The 25856-nt window shown below is 42.6% G+C and overlaps 1 protein-coding gene across 3 annotated transcripts in view; it reads right to left on the bottom strand.

The window, feature by feature from the left end:
• BSCL2 (BSCL2 lipid droplet biogenesis associated, seipin) overlaps positions 1 to 24784 on the bottom strand; it is a 58140-nt gene extending 33356 nt beyond the window's left edge. For all 3 annotated transcript variants that reach the window (XM_053449036.1, XM_053449035.1, XM_053449034.1), the window contains exons 1-5: positions 24545 to 24784; positions 19238 to 19319; positions 18813 to 18956; positions 18584 to 18718; positions 11065 to 11162 (exon numbers count right to left, since the gene is read on the bottom strand). In XM_053449036.1, the coding sequence (XP_053305011.1) occupies positions 11065 to 11162; positions 18584 to 18718; positions 18813 to 18956; positions 19238 to 19319; positions 24545 to 24756 (671 nt within the window). In that variant the 5' untranslated portion in view covers positions 24757 to 24784. The remainder of the gene's footprint in view (positions 1 to 11064; positions 11163 to 18583; positions 18719 to 18812; positions 18957 to 19237; positions 19320 to 24544) is intronic.
• Positions 24785 to 25856: the final 1072 nt, after the last annotated feature.

Here is a 25856-nt window from a genome sequence, read left to right as displayed (position 1 = left end):
CGGTAAGTTGGCGGGGGGGGGGGAAGACAGGAGGATCCAGGTCCCCTGCAGCATTGCGGGGATCTGGATCTTAGTCTCATAGTCAGACCTGTTTGAGGTCCGATTATAAGACGACCCCGATTATAAGACGAGGGGTATTTTCCAGATCACATCGACTTGCATTATTGAATGCATACCTTGGAAACTTATTTTTTTTTTTTTTTTTTAAGGGCTCCACCATCTTGCGAGAGGCAAAATCTTTTTTTGTTCCCCCAAATGCAGTTTATTTGATTTTAAAAAGGGGTAGGGGGTACAGAAATGAAAAAAGGGAAAGTAGGGGGGTAAATGATACAAGTACATTAGCAATCACATATGCCACCATACAGTCAATACAATGTGTAGCACATCAACCTCTATTGCACGAGGTTTCCATGCTGTTCCACCAAGAAATAACAAAATCGGGACCTCAAAGGACCCTTGCCCACACATGCTAGGCTCAACCTCATTTAGGTGCTTGGGGATAAGTAGAGTCATGGTCAAAAGTTTTGATAATTACATAAATATTTATTTTCACAAAGTCTGCCACCTCAGTTTAGATGATGGCAATTTGCATACACTCCAGAATGTTATGAAGAGTGATAAGATGAATTGCAATCAATTGCGAAGTCCCTCTTTGTCATAAAAAAAGAACTTAGTCCCCAAAAAACATTTCCACAGCATTTCATCCCTGCCCCAAAAGGACCAGCTGACATGTCAGTGATTCTCTCGTTAACACAAGTGAGAGTGTTGACGTGGACAAGGCTGGAGATCACTCTGTTATACTGATTGAGTTAGAATAACAGACAATGCTGTACACTATGATTACTTGCAATGAAATGTGTGCTGTCAAAAAGGGCTGCACAGGCAAGGATATCACTGCTAGTAAGATTGCACGTAAATCAAGAGGTTTAATTGTTGTGAAGAATGCATCAGGGCACCTGCACTGCACTCTTTGGGCTGGACAAGGAGCATTCAATGCCTCTCCTCTCAGCTCCCCCAGTTCCAGTGTGATCCAGCGCTTATAATTGACAGTCATGTTCCACTCAATGATTCTCAGCAAGTGAGTAGCCTGGCAGTCGTTTTTAATGTCTGGAAGAGGAAGCCCTCACTTGGATTTTGGCCAGGTAAGTTGTGAGAAATTTTGCTGTTGGCTTTTATTGCCCCTATACAAATTTGATTATAGCGGACCTCAAGGAGGTTAGGAAACCCTTGGAGATCTCTATGGGTGTGAGGGTTAGGGACGAGAAACCCAGCATGCAGGAATACCACAGCCAAGTAGTAGTACTTGGCGCAGATGCACAAAAATAAAGTGAATAACGGCGCTTCTGATAAATATTTTGATATATAAAGTGAGTATAAATAGCTGCCAGCACTTGACAGTATTACAAACTGAGCGCTGCACTTTATCTTTTGCTTGGCGCAGATGCGCCACATGCACTGAGGTCCAAAAACGCAGCCAAGTCAGGGTAAGCAAAACACAGTTCGGTACACGAAGGCAAAGGTTAGGGTTGGAGAGATCAGCGAAGTCCGAAATAACAATAGCCAGGGTCAGGATAATAGAAGTCAGCAAAGTCCAAAGGGAATCCGAGGTCAGCAACAAGATCAATCCAATACAGCAGTAAGCAGAGGGAAGCTCAATAAGGAACAATATCTGAGCACGGAGTACAACTCCGTGCTGGTTTGAAATCCACCACCAGAGGTCGCCCCGCCTCCGTGTACAGCATCATGAGTGCTTTGTTAACATTAACTTTCTTTAGCTGCTGCAGCACCTTGTCCTGAGTCATCCAATCACAGGTTGACTGCAAATTTTTACAGTAGCCCTATGTATATCCATTGCCATAGGTTCCTCAATAGATACTGAGGAAAAATAGTTATTTAAAATTTCTGCTTTTTCCTGGTCCTCCTTAACCAACACTCCCATCTCTGTTTTTAATGAACCTACATTTTCATTTTGAAAAGAATTAGAATTTAGAATTTATGTACTTGGAATTTTTTGGGGTTAGTTTTGCTCTCTTTGGCTATCACTCTCTCATTTTTTAGTTTAGCCCATCTAAATCACCTTTTTGCATGCTTTATTGGCTTCCTTATATTTTATATAGGATTCCTCTGATTTAAATGCTGTAAAAGCCATTTTCTTATTTTTAATTTTCTTTAGCCACACATTTACCTCCCTGATCTCCCGCTGCCTTTCTACTGTTGCGCGGGGCACAGGTAATATTTCTGAAAATGCTACCTTGGAGGTCCTTTTCTTCAGTTTATCTCCTAATTCCCTGAAATCATTCTTTAGGACCTTCCATTTTCCACTGACTTTGTCATTGGTACCGATATGGACCATGACAGCCGGGTCTTCCCCAGCCCCTCCCAATAATCCATCCACCCTATCTACTCTCTTAATAATAGAGTCCCCTACCACCACAACCTGTCTAGCCTTTCTTACGCTCTCAACCCCACTCATACTAGAGGGGCTGTTGCCTCGGCTGTAAGAAGGAACAGCTTCCTCCAGTATAGCTACTCCTGAGCTGATGGACCCAACATCTTCACTCAAGCGGGCAAATCTGTTAGGCTGCACAAGGTCAGGATTAGCTAAACCTTTCCTTCCCCTCTACCACCACATGTAACTGTTACCCAACTACATGCCTGTTCCCCAGCTGACTTATCTCCTCCCTCTTCACTACCTGCCCCCACTACACTCTGCTCAGTGAGCAGCAGACTCCTTTCAAGATTGTCTATCTCTCTCAAGGTTGCAATTTGCTTCTCCAGATCTCTAATATGAGCTTCCAGAGAAGCCACTTTGCTCACACCTGCCACAGAGGTATGGACCCTGGACGGATTCATCCAGGCATGCATACATGAGGCAAGATGTGCATTGAGTCAGATCATCAATCTTGCTAATTCCCATGACCATACTCACAATGAAGTATAAGAAAAAAGAAATAAATGAGAAATCTACAAAACAACAGTTAAACAAGAACACCCATCAAAAATCAGAGTTGGTTTTCAGAACTGCTAAGTATGGCGATTTCAGTTTGGGAGCTACCAGTTTCTCTCCATCTTCTAGAAAACAAAAACCTGTCCAGGGAAGTTCTTCAGATGTTCAGATTGATGGCCTGGCTGTTGCAAGGGTGATCCTTCAAGCCAGAGGTCTTTCCCGTTATATGGCGGATGTCCTCCTGAACTCAGTTCGAAGATCTACATCTACCATTTATTTACGGGTCACCGTAAATTCTTTTTTCCTTAGTATAGTGTCAGTACGTATTTCCCTCCCTTGTATTTGTATTAAAATTGACTTTGCAAGCTATCTTGTGTTCTTGGTACTTTCTGGAGTACGTGGGCAGTTGGGCGAGTAGGATCTTAACCCTTTCTATTCTAGGTCCTTGTTCCTAGGAAGAACAACACCCGTGGTACTGACACTATACTAAGGACAAATAATTTACGGTGAGTAAAATTTCTATTTTGAACCATCATTTTCGGGGTGATCCTGAAGGCGATCCCAGGGTACCGATGGATAGCGACGCGATCGGTTGAAAGGGACCCCAAGCCGCAGCCGTTCAAAGTTTCCCCAGGACAGACCGCGAGATAGCTGGGCGCGCATTCTGTGAACACGCCGGCTAACCCCCAATCTCCTGGAAGTCCCGTCGGCCGGGACTTTACAGGCGGCTCCCTCCCCAAACCACCCCTGGTCCGTACTCCCACCACCAGTGGGGTATCTCCATATAATAGTGCTGTAGTCGGGCGATGGTGTCCGGGCTATGAGGAGTTAAAGTCCGTGGGCAGGACATGTGGCACATGGACAGGGTAACACATGATGGGAGAACAAAAGCATAACAATAATCACACATATATTGGGACATACAGAATTCAGACAATAACTACCACGGATGGCACCGATTTACCTGGGGCTGTCACAAGCTCCTTTTCAGCCTTTACAAAAAGTTGTCCCAAAGTTTCTCCCCTATAACAGTTTTAACTTATAGAGTTGTAAGGTCATAAAGAGCATGATATCTAGATGGATTGCCTCTGCCATCCTTACCTCCTAATCTGCAGCTCGGTAGGAACCTCCTCTAAGCCCAAAGACTCATTTTGCTCTGACTATTTGAACATCTTGGTGGCCACATTTTTGTTACCCAGGTATGTTTCATCATAGACTTCACATGGAAGATGTTTGACATCAGACATACATTTTGCATTAAAAGACTTCTCCTTCAGGACATACCCAGCGAATATCATTTTAAAAATACAGTTAAGGTATAAATATTGGGGATTCAATCATACAAGTCAGCCATATTTTCCTTTACAACTATTACTTAGTAACAAATGCATGAACATGAAATCTTTAAATACTTAAGACTAGAAAAACTGAACTTGTTTACACCTGAAAAGAGAAGGGATCTTTTGTACAAATACATACAAGGTCAGTATAAACAGCTCTCGAGGGATGTATTCACCAAGAGGTCTCTACAAAAAGACACGGGGTCATCAGTTGAGATTTGAGGAAAGGAGATTTCAGCATAGAAAAGGATTCTTCACATTAAGAACAATAAGAATATGGAATTCTCTGCCTAAGGATGTTGTATTATCTAACATGGATATTTGTAAGAAAGATCTGGATGTTAAAAGGACAGTAGTATTAGCAAGTTGATCCAGGGAGTAATCCGATTGCCGCTATGGAATCAAGAAATAATTTTTCCCTGTTGTGGCACAATTGACAATTGTCTCAGGTATGGTTTTGTGCCTTCTTTTGGATCCACTTTAGGAGGTAGGTATGTATGTGTGAAAGGTTGAACTTGATAGACTGAAGACTTTTTTCTATCTACTATACTATCAAATTGGCCTAAAGTTATAATATAAATGATCGATTTGTTAGAAGTCACAAACCCTTTACTATCCCCAATGCTATGGAACAACTGAAAGAGTGAAAGCTTGTGCAGAAATGTGACTTTTTTTTAAATTTAGATATTAATAGCATTAATACAGTCATGAAAATTAAAGAGGTGTAGAAGCACCCAACGAGTCAAGACCTCATAAAATAACAGGATGACCTATGTTCTCAGAGATATTGTGAGATTCATTATTAATATACTGAAAGACTAACCAATACTGTGAGTAAATCCATCTCTGTTGAGCCTTGTGACTGGATGTCCCTCATTATTACACAGTATCCTCACAACCACACCAGAAAGATGTAGTCCAAGTTATGCCAACTATCTTGACAGGTCAAGCAATGTGGAATGAGCCTTCAAAATGTTTCTGTTACAGATGGCTCTTGCCACATAATGCAGAGGTCCTACAAAAAGGTCTCAAAGGGGTCCTTTCCTCAGAGGTTTAGACTTCCTAGATTTTTTTTTCACAAGGACATTTTGTGGATAATCATGTGGATAACAGGTTTCATTGTGGTTCTTTATACAAAATAACTCTATCATTCGGTACAATCTTCAGCAATATGACTAACCCATTCATACATATTCTTGAATTATTAAGCAATTTGGGATTCAAAAATAATTACTACATCATCATGACTTGTTTTAGAAGAGTTTAGGAGATCAACAAAGTGATGACTTTCTTCGCTTAACCCCTTAATGACAAGACTGTTTCTTACTCATACACTTTGGGAGACATTTTTCAGTGTTGCTGTTTAGCTGTAATTTTGTTCTCTCTCATTTTGCGCACCCACACACACATTATATTTTAGTTTAGAAATACCCAATATGTTTATGGGTTTTTTCTGCAAGTTACTGGGCAATAACAAGTAGCGTTATGCTATTACAAAACCATTTTTTCCCAAATCTGGTCATTCTGCCCCATGTGCTATTTCGAGTATCTTTTAAGCCAGCCAACGCAATTTACCCCATCAAACCATAAATTTGTGAGAACTAGACACCCCAAGTTATTTCAACCCTTTCTATGCACTAATTCTACCACCAGTCTTTGTCAAACTTTATGACAGTAAAAGTTTAATTATTTTTTTTCCCCCCACACACATTGTACTCCAGGTGTGAATTTACCGCTCCTGGTATATGTCACTGTCAAACAACACCGAAATATGTGCTCAAATATTGACGAAGGTACCCAGTCGGGGTACAGGGCGTCCCATCACATCGCTGGCAAGTGGTGGGAGGCTTCCTTTCTACCGGGAATTACTGACAGGACAGCAGACTTCGGTCACCTAGACGGGGACATGGATGTGGCATCAGAATTTCAGGGGAATTACTACACCACTGCTCTGCCTACGGAACAATATTAGGAACTGAAGCAACAGATTGTGGGACCAGTGTTTTCCAAGCTCCGGACAAAGGATTAGAGACCAGCGGGAACGTCGGATGTTATTCCTGGGATAGCAACCACAGGAGCAATGGGTATTCGAATTGGACAAGCTGGTCCAACAGGAGGTAGAGCAGGACAACCGATATCGGGCTCTGCAGTGGCATGCAGAGCAAGCATATTTGGGGACTGGGACAGAATGGTCTCCAGAGAGCTATGATTTTGATAGCCCTGGATTGTTGTGGGAGAGCCTCACCGATTTCTTTGACTTCGGCAGTGAAGGGGACTCTGATCTGGAGGACATTGGAGAATACAGAGAGGCTTTCCTTGGTCTCGGAGGAGTCCCAGAGCCGAGACCTGATTTGGACTATCTGGTCATGAAAGAGCGGCAGCTGGAGAGGGCATCCAGACATCTGCTAGACTGCATTTAGCAGACTGCCCCAGAGCCAGAGGATATTACTGCACCAGAAGCGCTGGCATCAGGGCAGAGTACCGTTGGTCTTTGCCCACTTCTCTCTGTGGACCCAGAGACTCTGGTAGTGGATGGGACTGCAGTCTCCACTGGTACAGCGTCAACAGAAGCACTTGCACCGTAGGTTACAGAGTGTGGGGATTTTATTGATCTTTCTTCAAAGGATGTTAACCCAGAAGGGGTGGATGGGACTGCAGTCGACCTGGGTCCCCAGAATTTTGGGCTGGCATCAGGGCAGAGTGCCACTGGTCTCTGCCCACCCCTCCCTCTTGTTCCCGAGTCTGACCATGACACTCCCGCAGTGCCTGCCCAGACCACCCCAGCCGAAGTATTGGCAACAGGTGGATGAGACTGTGGTCACCACCTGTGGTCCCCAGAAATACTGGACACCCTGTTGTCTCCCAGTGGCTGAGATGACTCTAGAGAGAAGGTGCAGTTGTCACTTCTCTCCAGCGGCAGTTATATTTTCGGGAGAAGCAGAGGTCAGGTGGGTGAGTACTGCTCTTGGAGGGGCAGATTGTTTTGGGCACCAGTTTTGGGAGGGCATTGATGGGCCAAATGAACTGACTACGGAGTCAACTGTTTGAAGGTCTCCTCCTGGGTCAGTCCCATTCAGAAGGGAGAGAAATGTGACGGAACTCTCCATCACTGGGGCCGCTGGAGAGGCCCAAGAGCCAGTCTCCTCCCTACCAACTATGGGCCCCTGCCTTGTAAAGACTTCTGTACAAGGGGGGTCAGTTTCTACTGATTTTCCCCCTGGTACAGGTTTTACCATATTTCCTAAATATGAGAGACACTGGGGACTGTGAAGCCCTGATATGGTTGAAAATTCATTTAGGTCTGTGTGTCACTCTGAATAGAAACAAAATGGATATACGAGTTAAAAACCCTAAAACCAAGGGGACTCAATACATATCTGGACATCTTGTCATTCTATTAGTGAAGAATTGGGCCATGCTATATGATGTCTGATTGTTTATCTGTTATTAGCCACAAAAGTCTGTTCTTCCTTAGCCCAAACTTTTTGTGTTATTCTATTTGTGTATGCATAACATAATCCCATTATAATAATTATTTCTTCTAATTTGTCTTCTATTATTTTATATAGAATTTTTAAATTGATTCTATGTGTAATATTTTACTTATATATTTTTTGGGAATGTAATTTTAATATAACCAATAAAGATATACATTTTTACTCATGGGCTTTAACCCATAGTCCTTAGCTATACTCCCCTTTTTGGTGTTGTTTTTATTGATATGAACAAACCTAATTGCCCCAGTCTATATATAAGAATGTTTAGGCATTTTATATATTAGAGAACCTCTAGGCATTCCTGTGGACTCTTTGCATAGTAGAACATTCGTTCTACATAGAAAACGACTGTGGAACACAAGGAAGTGATGGTGGAATGCATGGTGGAACACATACATCACTTCCTGTGCTGGCATTCACAGGCGACCGGAAGTAGGAAGTAATAGCGTTTTTACATCTATTTAAAGATCATAGGAGAAATACTACTATTATTGATTTGTTTTTGGTCAGTAAATTTGTCTCCTGAGGAAGCCAGGACAGCACCTGGTGAAACGCGTAGAGAGGCTGATTTTATCTTCATCCATTCATATCTTCATTTACCAGAGGATTCCTCGTGGACTGCCTTTGCTTTTATGCTGTTGTAGCTCACTTTGTGAGCCATCACCTCTTGTAAGTTGCACCAATAAATAGGGGCCACACTTTTTACTTGCCATACTGTGCCATGGTATCATTTCTTTTATACAGATCATTGGAAAGGACTGCATTTTAGATTGTCCTGGATACTATTGTTTCACATAGTTTAACCCTGCGCTTCCCTACCTGTATACATTACTCTTGTCACTCTGAATAAACAGTTCTTGTACTTCACCCTGCATTAAGCTTTGGCTAGTGATTTAGCTTTGGAGTGCGCCCGTATATAGTTCTTGTAAGAGCAAGGAAGCAGCTATTGACGGAGGTACCCAGTCGAGGTTCTTGTACTTATTGCCCAATAGCTTGCATAAAAAAGCAAAAAAAATAAAAAAATAAATAAATAAAAAAACCCATAAAAACATTGGGTATTTCTAAACTCAGTAAAAGATTTTTCCAAAAAAAAAAAAAAAAGTGAGAAAAATTCTCAACTCAATTTTTCATATTTTTTTTTTTTTTTTTTTTTTTTTTTATATAGGAAATTAGATGATACGATCACAAAAATGGAATCTAAAGAAAGCCCTTCTTGTCCTAAAAAAAATGTATACCACTAAATGGGTGAGGAGAAAATTACAGCTAAACACGAGCACCGCAAAAGTGTTAAAAACGGCCTTGGTCCCAAAGGGTACAAAAAAATAAACAAACAACCTGGTCCTTAACCCCTTCAATCCCCTATAGACGTACCGGGACGTCCAAAAAACGCCTATTAAGAAACCCCTATGGACGTCCCGGTACGTCCAGCCCTGCCGCTGCACGGGAGATCAGGCTGTCATTTGACAGCCTGGACTCCCCACTGACAGCAGAAGCCGGCATTGCCGGCTTTCTGCTGTCCGATCCCCTTTAACAGCTTCCGGCATGAAAGCCGGTAAGCTGTTACATTGCAAACTGCCCAATCGTGCAGTTTCAAACGCGCACTCGGGCATTCCCTTCCGGGTTGCATCACACCACCCCCTTCCCTGAAGCTGCCGCCTGTGGCAGCTGAAAACGCGATTGCAGGTTTTTCCTGCAATCGCGGTTTCAGCCTACAGAAACACTCCGTGGGAGTGATCTTAGGCTTGGGGGCGGGCTTATAGAGGCTGTGCTGGTCTGCCCAGACTCCTGGACAGACACCAGCAGCAGCGCCCCCGCGATCACCACGATTGTGGCGACGTGGGGGCAGTTTTTGGGGATGACGTACCTGGTACGTCCCGGTCTACCGGTGACCTATGACCAGGAAGTACCAGGTACGTCCCGGGCCTGAAGGGGTTAAAGAAAATAAACAAGTTTCCAAAAGGGTTCCTCCAGCCTCTCCTGAGAACTCTGCTTCCCCTTGCAGGCTAAATACAGGTGTGACAGAATGACCTGTCATACAGGGGCCCAAGGTACTCAGAGATGGCTCCAGCCTGGCTGCCAAACAGGCAGGAACTCCATTGTCAAACTAATCCCATTAACAGGATGGCTACCAGGGGGATATTCAGTAGCTAAAGGGGATTAAAGGTTGGGTTGTCTACCTGTTTATCAATGTTAATTTATGTTAATGAAGTTCTGTGGCTATATGAGTCTATGTTTTACAACAATAAACTGTTCATTCCTGCTGTACTCAATTCAAGGTTGTTGTGTGTCTACTTATTGGGTACACATAGCAGGGTTCCAAGGTGCGCATGCTGGCTGGTGCTGGAAGTGATTCCGGGGACAAGAGGAGGATCTCTGGAAGTTACTACAGCTCTCTTGGTGAACTTGTGTTGGACAAGAGGAGGATCTCTGGGAGTTACTACAGCTCTCTTGGTGAACTTGTGTTGGTTTAGTAAATGAGAAGAAAATTACAGCTAAGCACGAGCACTGCAGAAATGTCTAACAGCCAAAGGGTACAAAAAATAAAATCAGCCACTGTCACAAAGGGGTTAAGGACCAGTCTGTCTTAATTACTTCATGTACCTGCTCTTAATTGTCATTGAACTGGCAGAACATAGAAATAAAAGTAACTGAAAAAAAAGTAGATAGCAAAGTTATTTGTGGCCTTCAATTGCTATAGCCATTCCGCTTTGTGGCTTCATCCTAGTGGTGATAATTAGAAGTTGTATAGCCAAAGGCTGTTTATCCGTAAGGAGCGTACCTTCCCTCTATCAACCCTTCTACTCACACCATCTACCGCAAACATTGAACAATACAATTCAAATTCACTTTACTTGAGATACAGGCATAATCATGAGGATCTAGGTCCAGGAGCCAAAAATAGTGTGTGGGGGGGAATGTGTATTGGTGTTTGGGTATGAACCCAACAACTCAATATATTGTTGAAACCTATAATACGTAGCGGCCTGCAGTTCCCCAAGTGACAAAAGTCTAGCTACTCAAAGAACACAGCACATTTGACCATTCTCTGTTAGCACTCATTCGTCTAAGGAGTTGTCAGCTCAGTATAAACACCAGGTACCTTTTATAATGGTACTGGCAAAGGGTCATTATCTGGAACAAATGTTTTACAAGACAACTATGCCACTATGCGTACGATACCTATTTATTAGCCTTACTGAACCATTATCGACCCAATCTGCCATTTGTGAGCTGTCTAGATGATCAAAATACTCAACTGGATTTTTTGCACAAGTCTCACCTCAGTCCAGTAAAATGTGCATGCACTCGGAGCTCAGCTTCATAGATCTGTATCCTGACACTCTGGATCTGTATCACAGCACCTATAGTAGGAACATACTAAGCAAGGAAAATGGAATAAGTATGAACCCATGTGGAGGTGAAAGTTGAGAACAAGAGCTTGAAATAAAAGGCTTTGAACACAGAATTCAGAAGAGGAAATTATATGTAAACAAGACACGTGTATATTTAAGACACATATAACCTCACACATTTTTCCCCTAATAGAAAAAACAGGAATTTTATACTCACCGTAAATTATTTTTTCCTTAATATAGTGGCAGTACAGATGTGTGTTCTTCCTCAGGGACAAGGATCTGAAATACAAAGTTAAAACCCTCCCCCTTCCCTAACTCCTCCTCCTCACCCATAAGAGCACACCGGACCAAACACAGCCAGTAAGTACCAAGAATACAAACATGCTTGCAAAACATCTTTAATGGTAGACAAAATGAAGGAGGGAAACATGTACTGCCACTATATTAAGGAAAAAAAATTTACGGTGAGTATAAAATTCCTGTTTTTCCTGGCATATAGTGGCAGCACAGATGGGATATAGCAAGACAAGATAACCAATGGGAGGGGAATACTTAAGAGGCCACTGACTGGCGCATCCTGCGCCAGAAAAAAACGCCACAGAGGAGGAGAAGATGTAAAGTCAGTAATGCTGGACAAATGCATCGAAGGAAGACCGTATATTTCTTCAGGAGATGAGGTTGACTTTTCAACCCTAGACCCAGACAAAGCTCACGTGGAGCGAGCCGAAATATGGGATGAGATGACTTGCCGGCTGCTTGAGTGAGCTAGTCGAATGGTCTCTGTAAGCCACCTCGAGATGGCCTGCTTGATCTGAAGATCTACCAAAAAAATTAAAATAATAATAAATTGATCTGTATTGCGGAAAGCAGCAGTGCGATCTGTAGAAATGTCTTAGAGCTCTTCGGACATCCCATCTGTGGCGTAGACTCCTCTGGAAATACCCGATCCTGATGGGGAAAAAAAGGTGAATTCCGCAGCTGAGGACAGAGTTAGTAGTTACCCAGTTGCTTTGCTGAAGTAATAGCCACCAACAATGCCGTCTTCAGTGACAAACACTTGAGAGACTTCTTCCAGAGGTTTGAAGGGTACTGAATAGAGAGCTAGTAAAATCAAGGTAAGAAACCCAGGAAGGAAAACGAGACTGTCTGGGGGGTTGCCGAATAGTTGCCACTTAAAGATATTCCCGATCAGAACATACAAAGCCAAATCCGAAAGGAGAAAAAGACAGAGGGCCGATACTTGCCCTTTTGAGGTTGAGACAAAGACCTGCTGAGAATCCTTCTTGCAAAAAACACGAGGACGGAACTAGAAGAAATAAAAAAAACCTGCATCACCAGGAGAGGAATTTCCTCCAAGCCCGAAACCTCAGAATAAGGGAGGACATCAGCCATGTCATGGGAGAGTCCATTATCTCTAAGGATAATCCAAAACTAGGCCGTCAAAATTACCATCTGAAGGAATTCTGTTCTCCACCAGATGGGCCGAAAATGGCAGCTCCCAAACTCGAGGCCATGTTGTTTAGCTCTGAGAACTAAGTCTGTATTGGCCAATATGGGATAGATGTTAAGACCGTTAGAATCTTAGTGGATTCAACTGCAATAGGCACATGCACATAAGCATCCGTCAGGTCCATGGTCACCATGTAATCTCCTTGTTCAGTAGTTGGGTGACTGTGAGGATAGTTTCCATTCTAAAATGCTTGTATAGAATACAGGCGTAGACCATCTTTAAACTGGACTGAAGGATCCAACTGGTTCACAACCAGGAACAGCCTGGAGTAAACACTCTGAAAACTCCTGATGTTTGGGATTGATTCTTTTAGAAGGGTGGAACATGAGACAAAGTTTTAGATAGATATCCCATGTCTGCAGGTTTAAGATGGCTGAACTGGGCAGCTTCCCTCGCAACTCTTTCACGTTCACTAACTTGTTTGAGAAACAAAAACGATACCAGTGATGATTTGACTGTCAAAGTTCAAAAAAAATAATTTTTCACAGGAATGTGGCTTGTGTTGGCCATTTAAAGGCAAATTGTCTGCACTTTGTTAAATCAAACAAGGCCGACTTAGATGCTGAGTTTGCCGTATATGATCGCAGCCAAAAAGCTCTCCTGACCACTGATCACAGACCCATATTTAGGGCTGAGAGATTAAGCATTTCTTTGGCAGATACAATGAAAAGCAATTAGAAAGGCTCAATTTCCTAAATTGACTAGATACTTCTGTATCCGGTTCTCCCGACAGGAAGGCCTCCCATCCAAGTGCTAACCAAGCCCAACCCTGCTTGGCTTCTGAGATCAGGTGCATTCAGGGAGGTATGGCCGTAGGCTATAATGCCTGTTACCAGATGCCTAGAGCTCTAGCCACTGAAGCGCTAGACAATGCTACTTGCACTGGAATCCTGAAGATTGGAACATACGCCTACAGGATGTCTTTGCCCTCTTATCCATAGGGCTTTAAGACCAGACACTACCCCAATAGGGATGGATGTTCTCTTTGAAAGCTGAGCAATCTGAACATTTACCTTTGTTCCAATTTTAAGACAAGACAGGAGGCTTCCTATTTTGCATTACTCCCTTTACTTCTCACCATAGCAGCAAAGAAAGAGTTAATATTTATTTTTTATATTTATATAAAAAATATATTTATATTTATTGCTGGTCTTATTACGCATACTCAATTTTAATTGCATATTTCCTACGTTAATGTATATGTCTTTTGTTGGTGTACATCTTCTGGTGTACGCTCTCCTGTGGTGAGATTTCCGAATCTCACTTATCTCTCCCTTCTGGTCTCGGTTCCCCTTGTCTACTACTTTCTCCTTCAGCACCAAACCGCCCCCAGATGTCCCATCCCAGGATGCCTCTATGGCCTGGTTATAGGCAAAATTTTCAAACTCTGTGGAGTCCTTTTTGTCAAAAGTGTCGGCTAATCTGCCTCAGGGACAGCCTCCCTCAGGGATGCTCTAAACCCAACCCCCCCCCTCAGAGTCTGACTGAGAAATCTGAGGGAGAGGCTTCTGGCTCTAAGCGCCCATGGAAAGGAAGCAGTGTTTCGGCTGGCAAGGGTAAGGCACCCGCCAAGCGCCCTAAACCCTCTGACACCCCCCTACATGACCCACTGTCCATAGTGGACGAATGGAGAGCAGATGTGAATAAAAAGTGAGTAGTGCGCAATAAAATTATATAAATAATATAAGATACAAATATACAAGCAAAAAATGTAATAAATAAATAAATGTGATTGTGCTGCTGGTACACCTCAGAACAAATCCCCACTTTGTTAAAGAAAAACTACAATAAACATATATAGGTGACCGCGCCCCTCACACCAAGTGAGTATAAATAATGCAAATGATACCAATTCAATGTAGCTTCAAGGAAATCCGAGCAGTATGTAAAATTCAATCATAAAACAAAGAGAAAAGAAAAAAACATCATAGTGTAATTCATCAAAATAGTTGTGTGTATATATCTAACAGGCCAAAACGACGTAAGGGTCCATTTTGCCTGTTAGATATATACACACAACTATTTTGATAAATTACACTATGATGTTTTTTTCTTTTCTCTTTGTTTTATGATTGAATTTTACATACTGCTCGGATTTCCTTGAAGCTACATTGAATTGGTATCATTTGCATTATTTATACTCACTTGGTGTGAGGGGCGCGGTCACCTATATATGTTTATTGGAGAGCAGATTTGTCTAATGAATCAGAGGCATCTGTTAATCTGGCTTCGTCCAGAGACTTTGACTCACGTTTCACCCGTGAGTGTTTGGTGGATGAGCCCCACCTAGCCGACCCTCAACATACCCTGGGTGCATCTTTGACCTCTCATACGGCTTCTACTTCGACAGACTTTCCGGTCTTCGACCCTACTGGATCCGCTCTCTTCGACCCCTCCACCATGCATCACCCTAGAACCACAGAATGGGTGCCCCCTGAGCATATAGCTCTGTATCAACACAAATGGCTGAGAAAACCCCTTCCCAAGGTTGTCCGCAACAAACTCAGGGCAGAACGCCCTCGGCCCTGTATACCTGATAAGGTAGCGCTCACCCCAGACTTCGATCCAAATGTTATTGCTTTGCTGTCCCTTAACAAACGGGACCCTAGAAAAGGGCTGGAACAGGGGCTTAAGTCAGCCCAAGATAAGCTCCTAGACCTGGTGGGCCCTGTCACCCAGATGTGTCCTTGTGTCTCGTCTTTCTTTCCCTCCTCGGGTTGGGGGCAGAATATCCAGTTTTTTCCGCAATTGGGAGTGGATTTTGTCAGACCCTTGGATCCTCCAAACGGTCCAGGGTTTTCAGATAGATTTTGTGTCCCCTCCCTTCCAGGTTCGCATTCCTCCCCCGCCGCACCGATCCTTAGCGGACCGGTCCCTCATAGACTCAGAACTTCGCTCCTTGCGCGACAAAGGGGCTATTCAGCGGGCTCGGGGACCCGTCGGTTTCCTCAGCTCCGTTTTTCTGGTCAAAAAGCGATCCGGGGACTTTCGCCCGGTCATCAATCTGCGGTCTCTCAATTCCTTTGTGGTTTATCGCCACTTCAAAATGGAGGGAATCCATCTATTACGGGACCTTATGGTAGAGGGCGACTGGTTCATCAGACTGGACCTTACAGACACCTACCTTTCCGTTCCCATTCACCCAGAACACAGACGTTTCCTTCAATTTTGTTGGGGTCAACACATCTGGCAGTTCAAGGCTCTGCCCTTTGGTCTCAGCTCAGCCCCCTGGTGCTTTACCAAGCTCCTGCAACCAGTGATGGCCTTGTTCCGATCCAGGGGTATCGGATGCATCGTCTATCTAGACAACAATCTGCTGTTCTCCGGCTCCAGAGACACCCTTCGGGTGCAGACAGAGTTCGTGGTACAGACCCTACACCAACTGGGGTTTATTGTCAACACCCTCAAGTCCGAACTTGCTCCAACCCAACGCATCCTTTTCCTGGGCTTCGAAATAGACTCCAGGGAGGCTATGCTTCGTCTCCCAAGGTCCAAGATCGTTGTCAGCTAAACTTGCCACCCTCTTATGCCTTTTGTCTTTTCGCAGGGTGTCGGATGTTCGGGCTTTTGACGCCAACGCCCTATCCTTTTCCCCCGAAGGGGTTTCCTTTAGCATTTGTCGGAGGACGAAATCCTTGTCCTCTTCCGTCTCCTACCCTTACCTCCTTGACGACCCCAAACTATGCGTTGCCAGATGCGTCCGTTCTTACCTTTCCCGCTCCTCTTCGATCCGCCCTGCTTCGGAGTCGCAGCTCCTTATTTCCTATGTTAAACCAGTCAAGGCGGTCTCATGTCCTACGTTTGCTCGTTGGGTTCGCTGGCTCCTCTCTTTGGCGGGCGTGGACCCTTCCTTTGGCGCCCATTCGATGTGAGGGGCCTCGGCGTGCTGCGCTCTTCGGGCCGGTGGGGCCTTGGCGGACATTCTCCGGGCGGCAGACTGGTCCCGTGCGTCCACCTTTCGCTCTTTCTATTTTCGCCCGGTGTCGATTTCGTTAGTTGCGGGCGTTAAAAATGCTAAATAGGAAGCATCCTGTCTTGTCTTAAAATTGGTAAATTATTCTAGCCTTGGTGCCTGAATAATCATAATTTTAATAAAGACAGGAGGCGAGTATTTCCCCACCCGGTTTTTTCTCCTTCCCTCCCAGAGTGTGGTGTAACTGACGGGTGAGTATCCTCCGGTTGGCGTTTTTTGCCTTGGGGCTTTGTTATCTTCCCTGCTGTTTTACTGGATTTATTTTCTGCTGCTTTATGCTACTGTCGATTTGAATGCTCGCGAATGGAATCTCTCCCTGTCATGTTTTTCTCTTTATTTCAGCTTGATTTCACTGGCGTACCCACGGCTGTGCTGTTTGCCGGTTGAAGAGTGTCGTCGCTCTCTGGTTCTCATACGTGGACTCCGGTTCCTGTTCTGTTCCTGGTTGGAGTTACCTGTTGGTTGTTGGGCTTTCCTTGGTTCCGGTTCACAGCGGATGAAAGAGGAAGAAAGGGACTGTTTAGGGGTTTATATACCACCTGTATACTGTTTTCTATTGGTTGTTCACACTTGGTTCATTAACTCTTTCTTTGCTGCTAGGGTGAGAAGTAAAAGGAAGTAATGCAAAATACTCGCCTCCTGTCTTTATTAAAATTATAATTATTCAGGCACCAAGGCTAGAATAATTTACCAATTTCTCTTCACCTTAAAGCTAAATCCCTAAAATGCTCAGAAAAAAGGTCTCTCTCGCCCAGATCTACTATTCCCTACACATCTGATCCTGTAGCTTAGGCAACATGCAAAATCCTTTGGATGCTTCTTACGGACTACCTCTTGTAACCGCCTGGAGAGTTTTTAGAAAATTTACAAAGCTCTTGTGGAAGTTTGTTCTTTTGAATCCTCACAAGACAAGCCTGAATTAGTAGATTTTTAACACCTGGTATTCCCAGGTGGAAATTAACCAGACGCATTAAGGGTGTTATGGCCATAGGCTAACTCCCTGGAAATCTCCCCCGAGGACAACAGATTCAGGAACCAACGTGAATGAGATGCATCAAACTTGGGCTCCAAAGCATAAACAGAGGTAGACTTGAATGGTTAAAGGGTACGTGCAAGGTTGTCTAGAAGCCAACGCCAAAAACCGCATGTCCTGTTTTCGTTAGCAAAAAGTTAAGCTGAGCAAGGATTGCATAACTCCTTTTTGCAGCTGTCCGGCAAGGGGGTGGCACACTCAGTGCACAAAATATATTTGGACTTAAAGGAGCCTTTATCTTTTTAGAAAAAATTTTACAGGGCAGAGGCTTTTTTAGCCCCTTCAATCACAGGGGTTTTTGGTACCTCAAAGCCCAGAGCAATTTTGCCATTTTTGCACTGTTGGTTCAGCGATTATTCTCTTTTCCTGTGAATAGCGTACCCATGTAAACTATATATTGTTTTTTCAAGGAGAGATAGCTTTCTTTTGATACCATAGCTGGATGATTAGCTGAAAATTTAGAATGAGAAATTTAGTAAAAACTAGCGAAAATTTGAAAAAAACAAAACTAATATTTTTAAAATTTTCCCTCTGAATCCTCACAAAATTAGGTAAAGTGATGGAAAAGCCCCTCCAAATTTATCAATTCAGGTGTCCTGATTTCAGAAATACTTAATTTATATAGATTTTCCCTACTTTCCCAGCACCAGGGAGCATACTATAAGGTGTACATTTTTTGTATAATTTTTATGCCTATGGCTTAACGGGTTTGGGGGTTGTGAACGGGAGGAAGAGTTAGGGAAGGGGGAGTGTTTTAACTCTTTGTATTTCAGATCCTTGTCCCTAAGGAAGAACAACACCCATCTGTACTGCCACTATATGCCAGGAAAAAGTCATCTATATATTTGCAAGCACATGAAACTAAAGTGATTTAAATTTAGTAATTATTAGCTAAAAAAAAGTAAAAAAAAAAACAAAAAAACTGACCGAGTCTTCTCGATATTCTGAGTACAGTTCCACCTCAAGAAACTGCTGCTGTTCAGATAACCCGAGAAGCAGAAAAGGCAGGGACGTAAAGGTCTCCAATGTTTGCAGGAGAGGAGATTTATAGTGGAGGATTGCCTGGTGAGACAGGGAAATTGTAAATGGAAAAATGGAAACAAGTAAAAAAAAAAAAAAAAAAAAAGACATGTAATAGTGGTAAACCGTCACTCACTGATCGAGCTGTGTAGGAAATCTGTTGCCCTCCTCGAGTGTAGCAGGACATTGAAACCATGAACATCCCAACATCACGATTAACTGATGATTCTGGGAGTCTAAGCTCTATTGATATGCGGTATGGCTGTCCATGTATTAGTACCTGCAAACACAAAGTGGAGGAGACTGAACATGTTTGAGGGTGTAATAGTACATCCCATAGCACAACAAAATTGTTAATAAACATGGAGAACCAAACAACTAAATCTGTAATCTACATAGACTGCAGATGGAACGCATATGTCCAGTTTAACAGGTCTTATTGGACTAAACTGATAAATACTATTGATCTAGTCAACACTGCTTTTCACCAGATACACTTTCAATAGCAGGTATAGTTTAAATATTAAATTCAAGAGATCCCATCATATATTTACTTCTTACCCGATCACGATTATTTCTGAGTAGAGACACATTGGCTGTGGGGAATGAGCAAAGTATTCCAGCTGGGGAGTCACAAGAGGAGCTAAAATACATTAAAAGCAGCAACATTAAAACCTGTACAGGACCATCATCTAAACTGTTAGTATATCTCGCTTAAAAAATTATAGTGTATATATGTGTGCTCGTGCATCATAGTCACTGTCAGTAACACATTCCTTCCAACTAATTTAGGGTATTATCAAGAATGTACAGTAAAGACCAATGTTAGTTAAAGGAAAAATAAGCGCAATGTCGGTGTAAATGACAGTGTGTTAGTTTCCCTAGGCATTTGGTTTACGGATTAAGAACAATATAATACAATCGACAGTTGTGTCTATTTAGTAACTGCAGCAATTCACATAAAAGGTGTCTGATGGTGTCCTGAATTGTTAAATTATAATACTATGTAACATTAAACATGTTTTTAACTATATGCTGAATATTTTTAGTCAATTTAGTACCAAACAATGTGGCAAGTAGTATATATACACTGGTATTATTTTCCCCTTTCACTTGAAGCAAAAGAGAACTTACAGAAAAAATGTCATGGGTGTTTTAGTTTCTGTTTTTACCAGTGCGATTTTCAGGCACTAGATCTAGTGGTTGCTACAGTTGTGTTTCCTTTCCAATATATTATGTTATGTTTACGTTTATCATTTAACCCCTTCAATCCCAGGGGTTTTTGGTACAAGTCCCAGAGCAATTTTGCCATTTTCGCGGTATGTCGGTTTAGCGATTATTCTCCTTTCCTGTGAATAGTGTACCCATGTAAACTGTTTTTTCAAGGAGAGATAGAGCTTTCATTTGATACCATAGTTGGATGATTAGCTGAAAATTTAGAATGAGAAATTTAGTAAAAACTAGCCACAATTAGAAAAAAAAGGGGAGGGGCGAGCGGAGAAGCCGCCTCCCCTGGTCCGATCTTCAGGGCCACGACGAGGTAGGTGCAAGATCTTGATCTCCCCAACTAGCCCTGGTCAGCGGGCGCCCAATGAGCAGGGCTGGTTGGGGAGATCACAACCTCCCTCTAACTAGCCCAGCATTAGGGAGCTCTAGGTCTGGCACTTCAGACCTCGGCTTCCGTGCTCTCTAATTACTACGCGCCGGCTATTGATGCCGAGCGCCGGGATGACGTCATGTCCCGGCGCTCGGCATCAATTGTCGGCGCGCAGTGATGAGGGAGCAGTAAAGCAGAGGTCTGAAATGACAGACCTCACGCTCCCACAACTGGATGGAAGACAGAAGATGAGAAAGGTAAGAGATGGGGAGAAAGGGGTGTAAGTGCAGTGTATGTGTATATATGTTGGTGTGAGATGGTCAGTGTATGTGTATGGTCAGGTGTGTGTATGTGTATAAAAGCAGGGGTGTGTGGCGAGGGCAGTGTATAAATGTGTATGTATGGACAGGCGTATGTTAGTATGTGTAGATATATATCTACACATTTATACACTGCCCTCACCACACACCCCTGCTTTTACACACACACATATATGTGTGTGTGTGTGTGTATGTATGTATGTATGTATGTATATGTCTGTGTATGGGCAGTGTATGTGTATGGACAGGTGTGTGTATATGTGTGTTTGTAAGCTGGTGTGTACGTATGTTAGGGAGAGCTGACCCACCCAATCCAAGCAGGCTTTGTATACAACAACCAGCCAATCACCGGTAAGGTACAGCGCTTGCCGTGATTGGCTGGTTGTTGTATACTGGGTAGAGGGGTAGTCTTATACGGCGAGTATAGCCCAAACTCTATATTTTAACTGCAAAAGTTGGGGGTCGTCTTATACGCCGGAATATACGGTATATATATATATATATATATATATATATATATATATATATGTTTTATATATTTTTACACAAAAACGGTTAGAGGTCCTCTTAGGGACCTCCTGAACATGCCAGTGATGTCACAATGACATCACAGCTTATATTATTATTTTAATGATTTTTTTATTATTATGCTTTTCTGTTTGAGGATGGGAGGGGGGGGCGAGAGACAAGGTTTCTCACTCCCCTCCACGTGATCCCCCTGCACCGAAAACACTGTGATCTCTATGCAGGTCCTCACAGACATGCATAAAGATCGCAGCGTCTGTGTCTCATCGGAGGACAGGATATCCCCTGCAGGGGATATCCTGTCCTCCGATGAACTTCCGGGTTACCTCAGCAGTGACGCAACCTGGAACGGAAATGTAACAGCTTTCCGGCTTTCATGCCGGGAGCTGTCACATCAGATCGGACAGCAGAAAGCCGACAATGCCGGCTTCTGCTGTCAGTTGGGAGTCCAGGCTATCAAACGACAGCCTGATCTCCTGTGCAGCGGCAGGTATGTCTCCCTGACGCTGCAAGACGGGCTGGACGTACCGGTACGTCCATAGGGTATTGAAGGGGTTAACAAAATTCAAAGTGAGTAAACAGGAAGAAAAAATTAGATTTTTCTTCTGTTCACTCTCTTTGCATTTTGTGAAATAATAACCTATTAACATGTCTATTTTGAAAGCATTCTTACTTTACAGCATTTCTATCCACACCTGCTTAAAACCTTTGCATAGTATTATGGTAGTTTGCATACATTTGCATAAGAACTGTTTACATTATTATATCCCACACTATGCTGCATGTCGGTGGGGTGTTGTGTCACCAAGTGGCTTATATAGCAGATGATCATGGGTAGACAAGTGAAATAAAAAAAGAATAGAGATAAATTATATAGTTACTATATACAAAAGAAAACACACATTCATTACAATCATAAGACAATAAAAAAGGATTTAACCCCTTCAGGACTGGGACGTACCTGGTACTTCCTGGTCATAGGTCACTGGTAGACCGGGACGTACCAGGTAAGTCATCCCCACAAAACGCCCCCACATCGCCACAATCGTGGTGATCACGGGGGCGCTGCTGCTGCCTGCCCAGGAGTCTGGGCAGACCAGCACAGCCACTCTAAGCCCGCCCCCAAGCCTACGATCACTCCCACGGAGTGATTCTCTAGGCTGAAACCGCGACTGCAGAAAAACCTGCAATCGCGTTTTCAGCTGCCACAGGCAGCTTCAGGGAAGGGGGTGGTGTGTTGATTGGGACCTGACAACACCTCCCTGCTGCCTGATCGCTCCATGAGAGCGTCAGTGCAGCGTTAACCCCTTCAATGCCACGATTGCGGCATTGAAGGGGTTAATTCCCATTTTATATGGGGCTCTGCTGCTGGTGGTGTGCTTGGAAGCCCAGGCACACCAGCAACAGCAAAAACGAGCCCCCACAAGCTCTTTGATCAGTCCTGTAGGACTGATCAAAGAGACTCCTCCCCTGCAATCTCCAGTCTATGGGAGACAGAGGCAGCTTCAGGACAGGGAGACAGGGTTCTTTGGTCTCCCCCTCCCTTGCTCAATTAACCCCTTCAATGCTGCGATTGTGTATGACCCCCATCGCAGCATTGCAGGGGTTAATATCAGTCAATGCTGTGCTTCAATGGAGCATCAGCATTGAAAGAGTTTTAAAAAAAAAAAAGTAAAAAATAAAATTAAAAAATAAATAAATAAATAAATAAAACAACAGCACTGACCACAAAAGTCCAGGGTGCTTCCAGGTCAAATGCTGGGTTGATGATGATCAGATCACTCCTGGCCAATAGGAGTGATCGGATCATTATGGCAGCCCATGGATGACCCTGCCCTACAAAGAGAGAGGGGTCATCTAGGGTAATTATGAAAAAACACAAATTATTAATAAAAATTAAAAAAATGTCAGCGGCCTAAACCTGTCAATTACAAGTAATCTGATAAAAATAAAAATTCAAAAGTTTAAAAATTGAAATGCGCATGTTCCATATGCCCTCATAGCTTCCTCAAAAAATGCATGAGCCATGCATGTGAGGCCTTGTTGGAACCGGGGGATGTTGGTGAACAAAATGTGGTGTTTCCTTCCACTGTTGCACATATGTTGTGCAAGAAATAAATTGCAACATTGAAATGTATGCGTTAAAAACGCAATAAAATAAATTTTCCATGAACTTTGGCAGACATCAATGAAGAAATGGCTGCCTGAAAACTGTCAAAATTACCCTAGTTGAACACCTTGACTTGTTTGTTGTTCAGAAACATATACTTTTATCGGGTAATTTACAGTGGGGGGGGCTTCCAAAATCACCCAAATGGGATATGGGCCAAGTAAACCAATTTCTGAAAATTCCAAATTTGAAAACTAAAATGCACATGTTCCAGTTTTGCCATCATAGCTTCCTCAAAAAAATGCATGAACCATGCAAGTGAGGCCTTGTTGGAACTGGGGGATGCTGGTGAACAAAATGTGGTGTTTTCTTCTGCAATTGCACATATTCTATACAAAATATAATATGAAATCTAAAGCAACATTGCAACATATGCAAAAATAAAATCCCTGTTTGAAAAGTGTCAAAATGACCTTAGTTGTACACCTTGACTTATCTACTATTCATAAACATATAATTTTGGGGGGATAATCAGTATCTGTGACAACTATTGCAGTTATTAGACTACCATGCCAAATTTGAAAAAAATTACATTTCAAAAACGTGATGCATGCCTTGCAATATTTTCCCTATACTGGTCAAAACAGATGAAAATCCTGGCCATGTTGGGTTGTTTCCAAATCAGGACAAGTTAATGAATATATTTTGGATAATATTTTCCCACTGGTTCAATGTGTGTACAATTTGTATGTATACAAAACTGTAAAAAAAAATGCTTTTTCCAGTTTATTTCAAACAAAACAATGTACTACCCAGCTTAATATTCAAATGAAAGCCCTACTTGTGCTGAAAAAAACAATATATGATTTGTGTGGGTGCACGAATTGATAAGAGATAAATTACAGTTGAAGAAAGACATAGCAAAAACACAAAAACGGCTCCGGTCCTTTAGCGACCTTAGTATCAAAATCCCGGTCCTGAAGGGGTTAAATATATACTGCATGCCTATTTTATATTAGTGTTCTGGTTAAAAATATGTTATATATCACTGACAGGCATATCACCTAAACAATTTGTAGGAGAGATGAGTATCTTAACCTTAATGAGCTTCTCCTTGAAGAAAGGGTCAGATTTTCCCTGAATAAAACATACTAATATTGATATCTATTATGCACACCGTACCTATATTTTAAGTAAAGGGGAGACTCTAAAAATACATGGTGAAATGGAGCAGAAATGTTCACTCCCCTGCAAACTACTGTGTTAGGGATGCACCTGATAACATATTTTGGGGAGCTGTGTAAACGGAGACATACCTGTACTGGTAATGCACAGGGCTGGAGTATCTCACTGTCGGCATATACGAGTAGTAGAAGCTGCCATACAGAAATACGGACACCCAAAGGAGCAACAGTACAGCACATATCAAAATCCCAACCTGAAGTACCAGTCTGCGTGTCCTTAGAAACATCAGTATGCACACATCTTCCAGCCAGAGGAGAGCAGGAGGGGACACACTAAGTGACATGACAACACTATGTGGAGATGGTAGGGCACACAAGGACAAAATATTGGGCTAGAGTATATAAGATCGTGTTGCCACCTAGTAAATCCTTGTGCCCTATTAAGTGTTTGTAATGCACAGGTGATACTTGTTCATGTAAGAGAATATGCAATTAATACTGAACATAACTGGATACACCCGAGTTAATGAATAGGATCATATGTGTATAATTTGTATTTGACTGAACGTAGGCTGGCGTATGAATGTATGCTTAGTAGATTCTAAGAGGGTGTGCAGGTTACATTATGAAAAAGTCTTGGCCCACTCGACTGGGTGAGAAGATGAGGATGCAGTTATCAAGGAAGCCAGAGTTAAGGCAATCTGTCAGGAAACAAAGTAGGTTAATTACTACCAAACAGACAGAACACAAGTACATAACAACGAATGCTATCACGTTATCACGGAAAACAAAAATTGATCCATGTATCAATTACATAATTACAAATATTTTATATTACACACATTTTATGATATTTGTGCAGTAATATCTTAACTACTTACTTTCTTATAGCTAAAACTTATTGTACTACCTTTGTAAGTATATAAATTACCTGTTAGTCTATCCATAGTCTCAAAGTAGCATGCTTATATGCAATATTTTAAACGCTTTACAGATAAATAATTGTACACGGGAGAGTGTGCTATTGGAAAGGCAAGATTTATTAAAGCTGCAACAGCTGGAGGACAAAAACATTGTAAGAGAGCAATTGGGATACTATGCTGAGTGGTGGCCATACCGTAATGGGAAGGCTTTTGTGTATAAAAAGAGTAGACTGGATCAATAAATGAGATGCTGCAATAATTACATGTGGAGGACAGCAAGGTTGTTTTCTTGTTTTCCTCTGTAAAAAGTGGCCAAGCTGGCCCTACATAATGCATTGTTCAGTCCATAAGGCCGCTTTAAAACATTCACCAATTTTAAATGTTTTACGCAACACCATTCAAACTATCCTTGAAGCATTTCTTGTGCATTATGACGATGGCCTTTCTAAATGCAGAGATGCGAGATGTAACTGCAACACAATTGACAACTTGCTCTTTAGCGAATAAACGCTAGCCTACAT

The sequence above is a fragment of the Spea bombifrons genome, chromosome 10 (assembly GCF_027358695.1).
Source record: "Spea bombifrons isolate aSpeBom1 chromosome 10, aSpeBom1.2.pri, whole genome shotgun sequence".
Classification (NCBI taxonomy): Eukaryota; Metazoa; Chordata; class Amphibia; order Anura; family Pelobatidae; genus Spea; species Spea bombifrons.
Note: the sequence above shows the minus strand (reverse complement) of the source record. Positions and strands in the feature narration are given on the sequence as shown.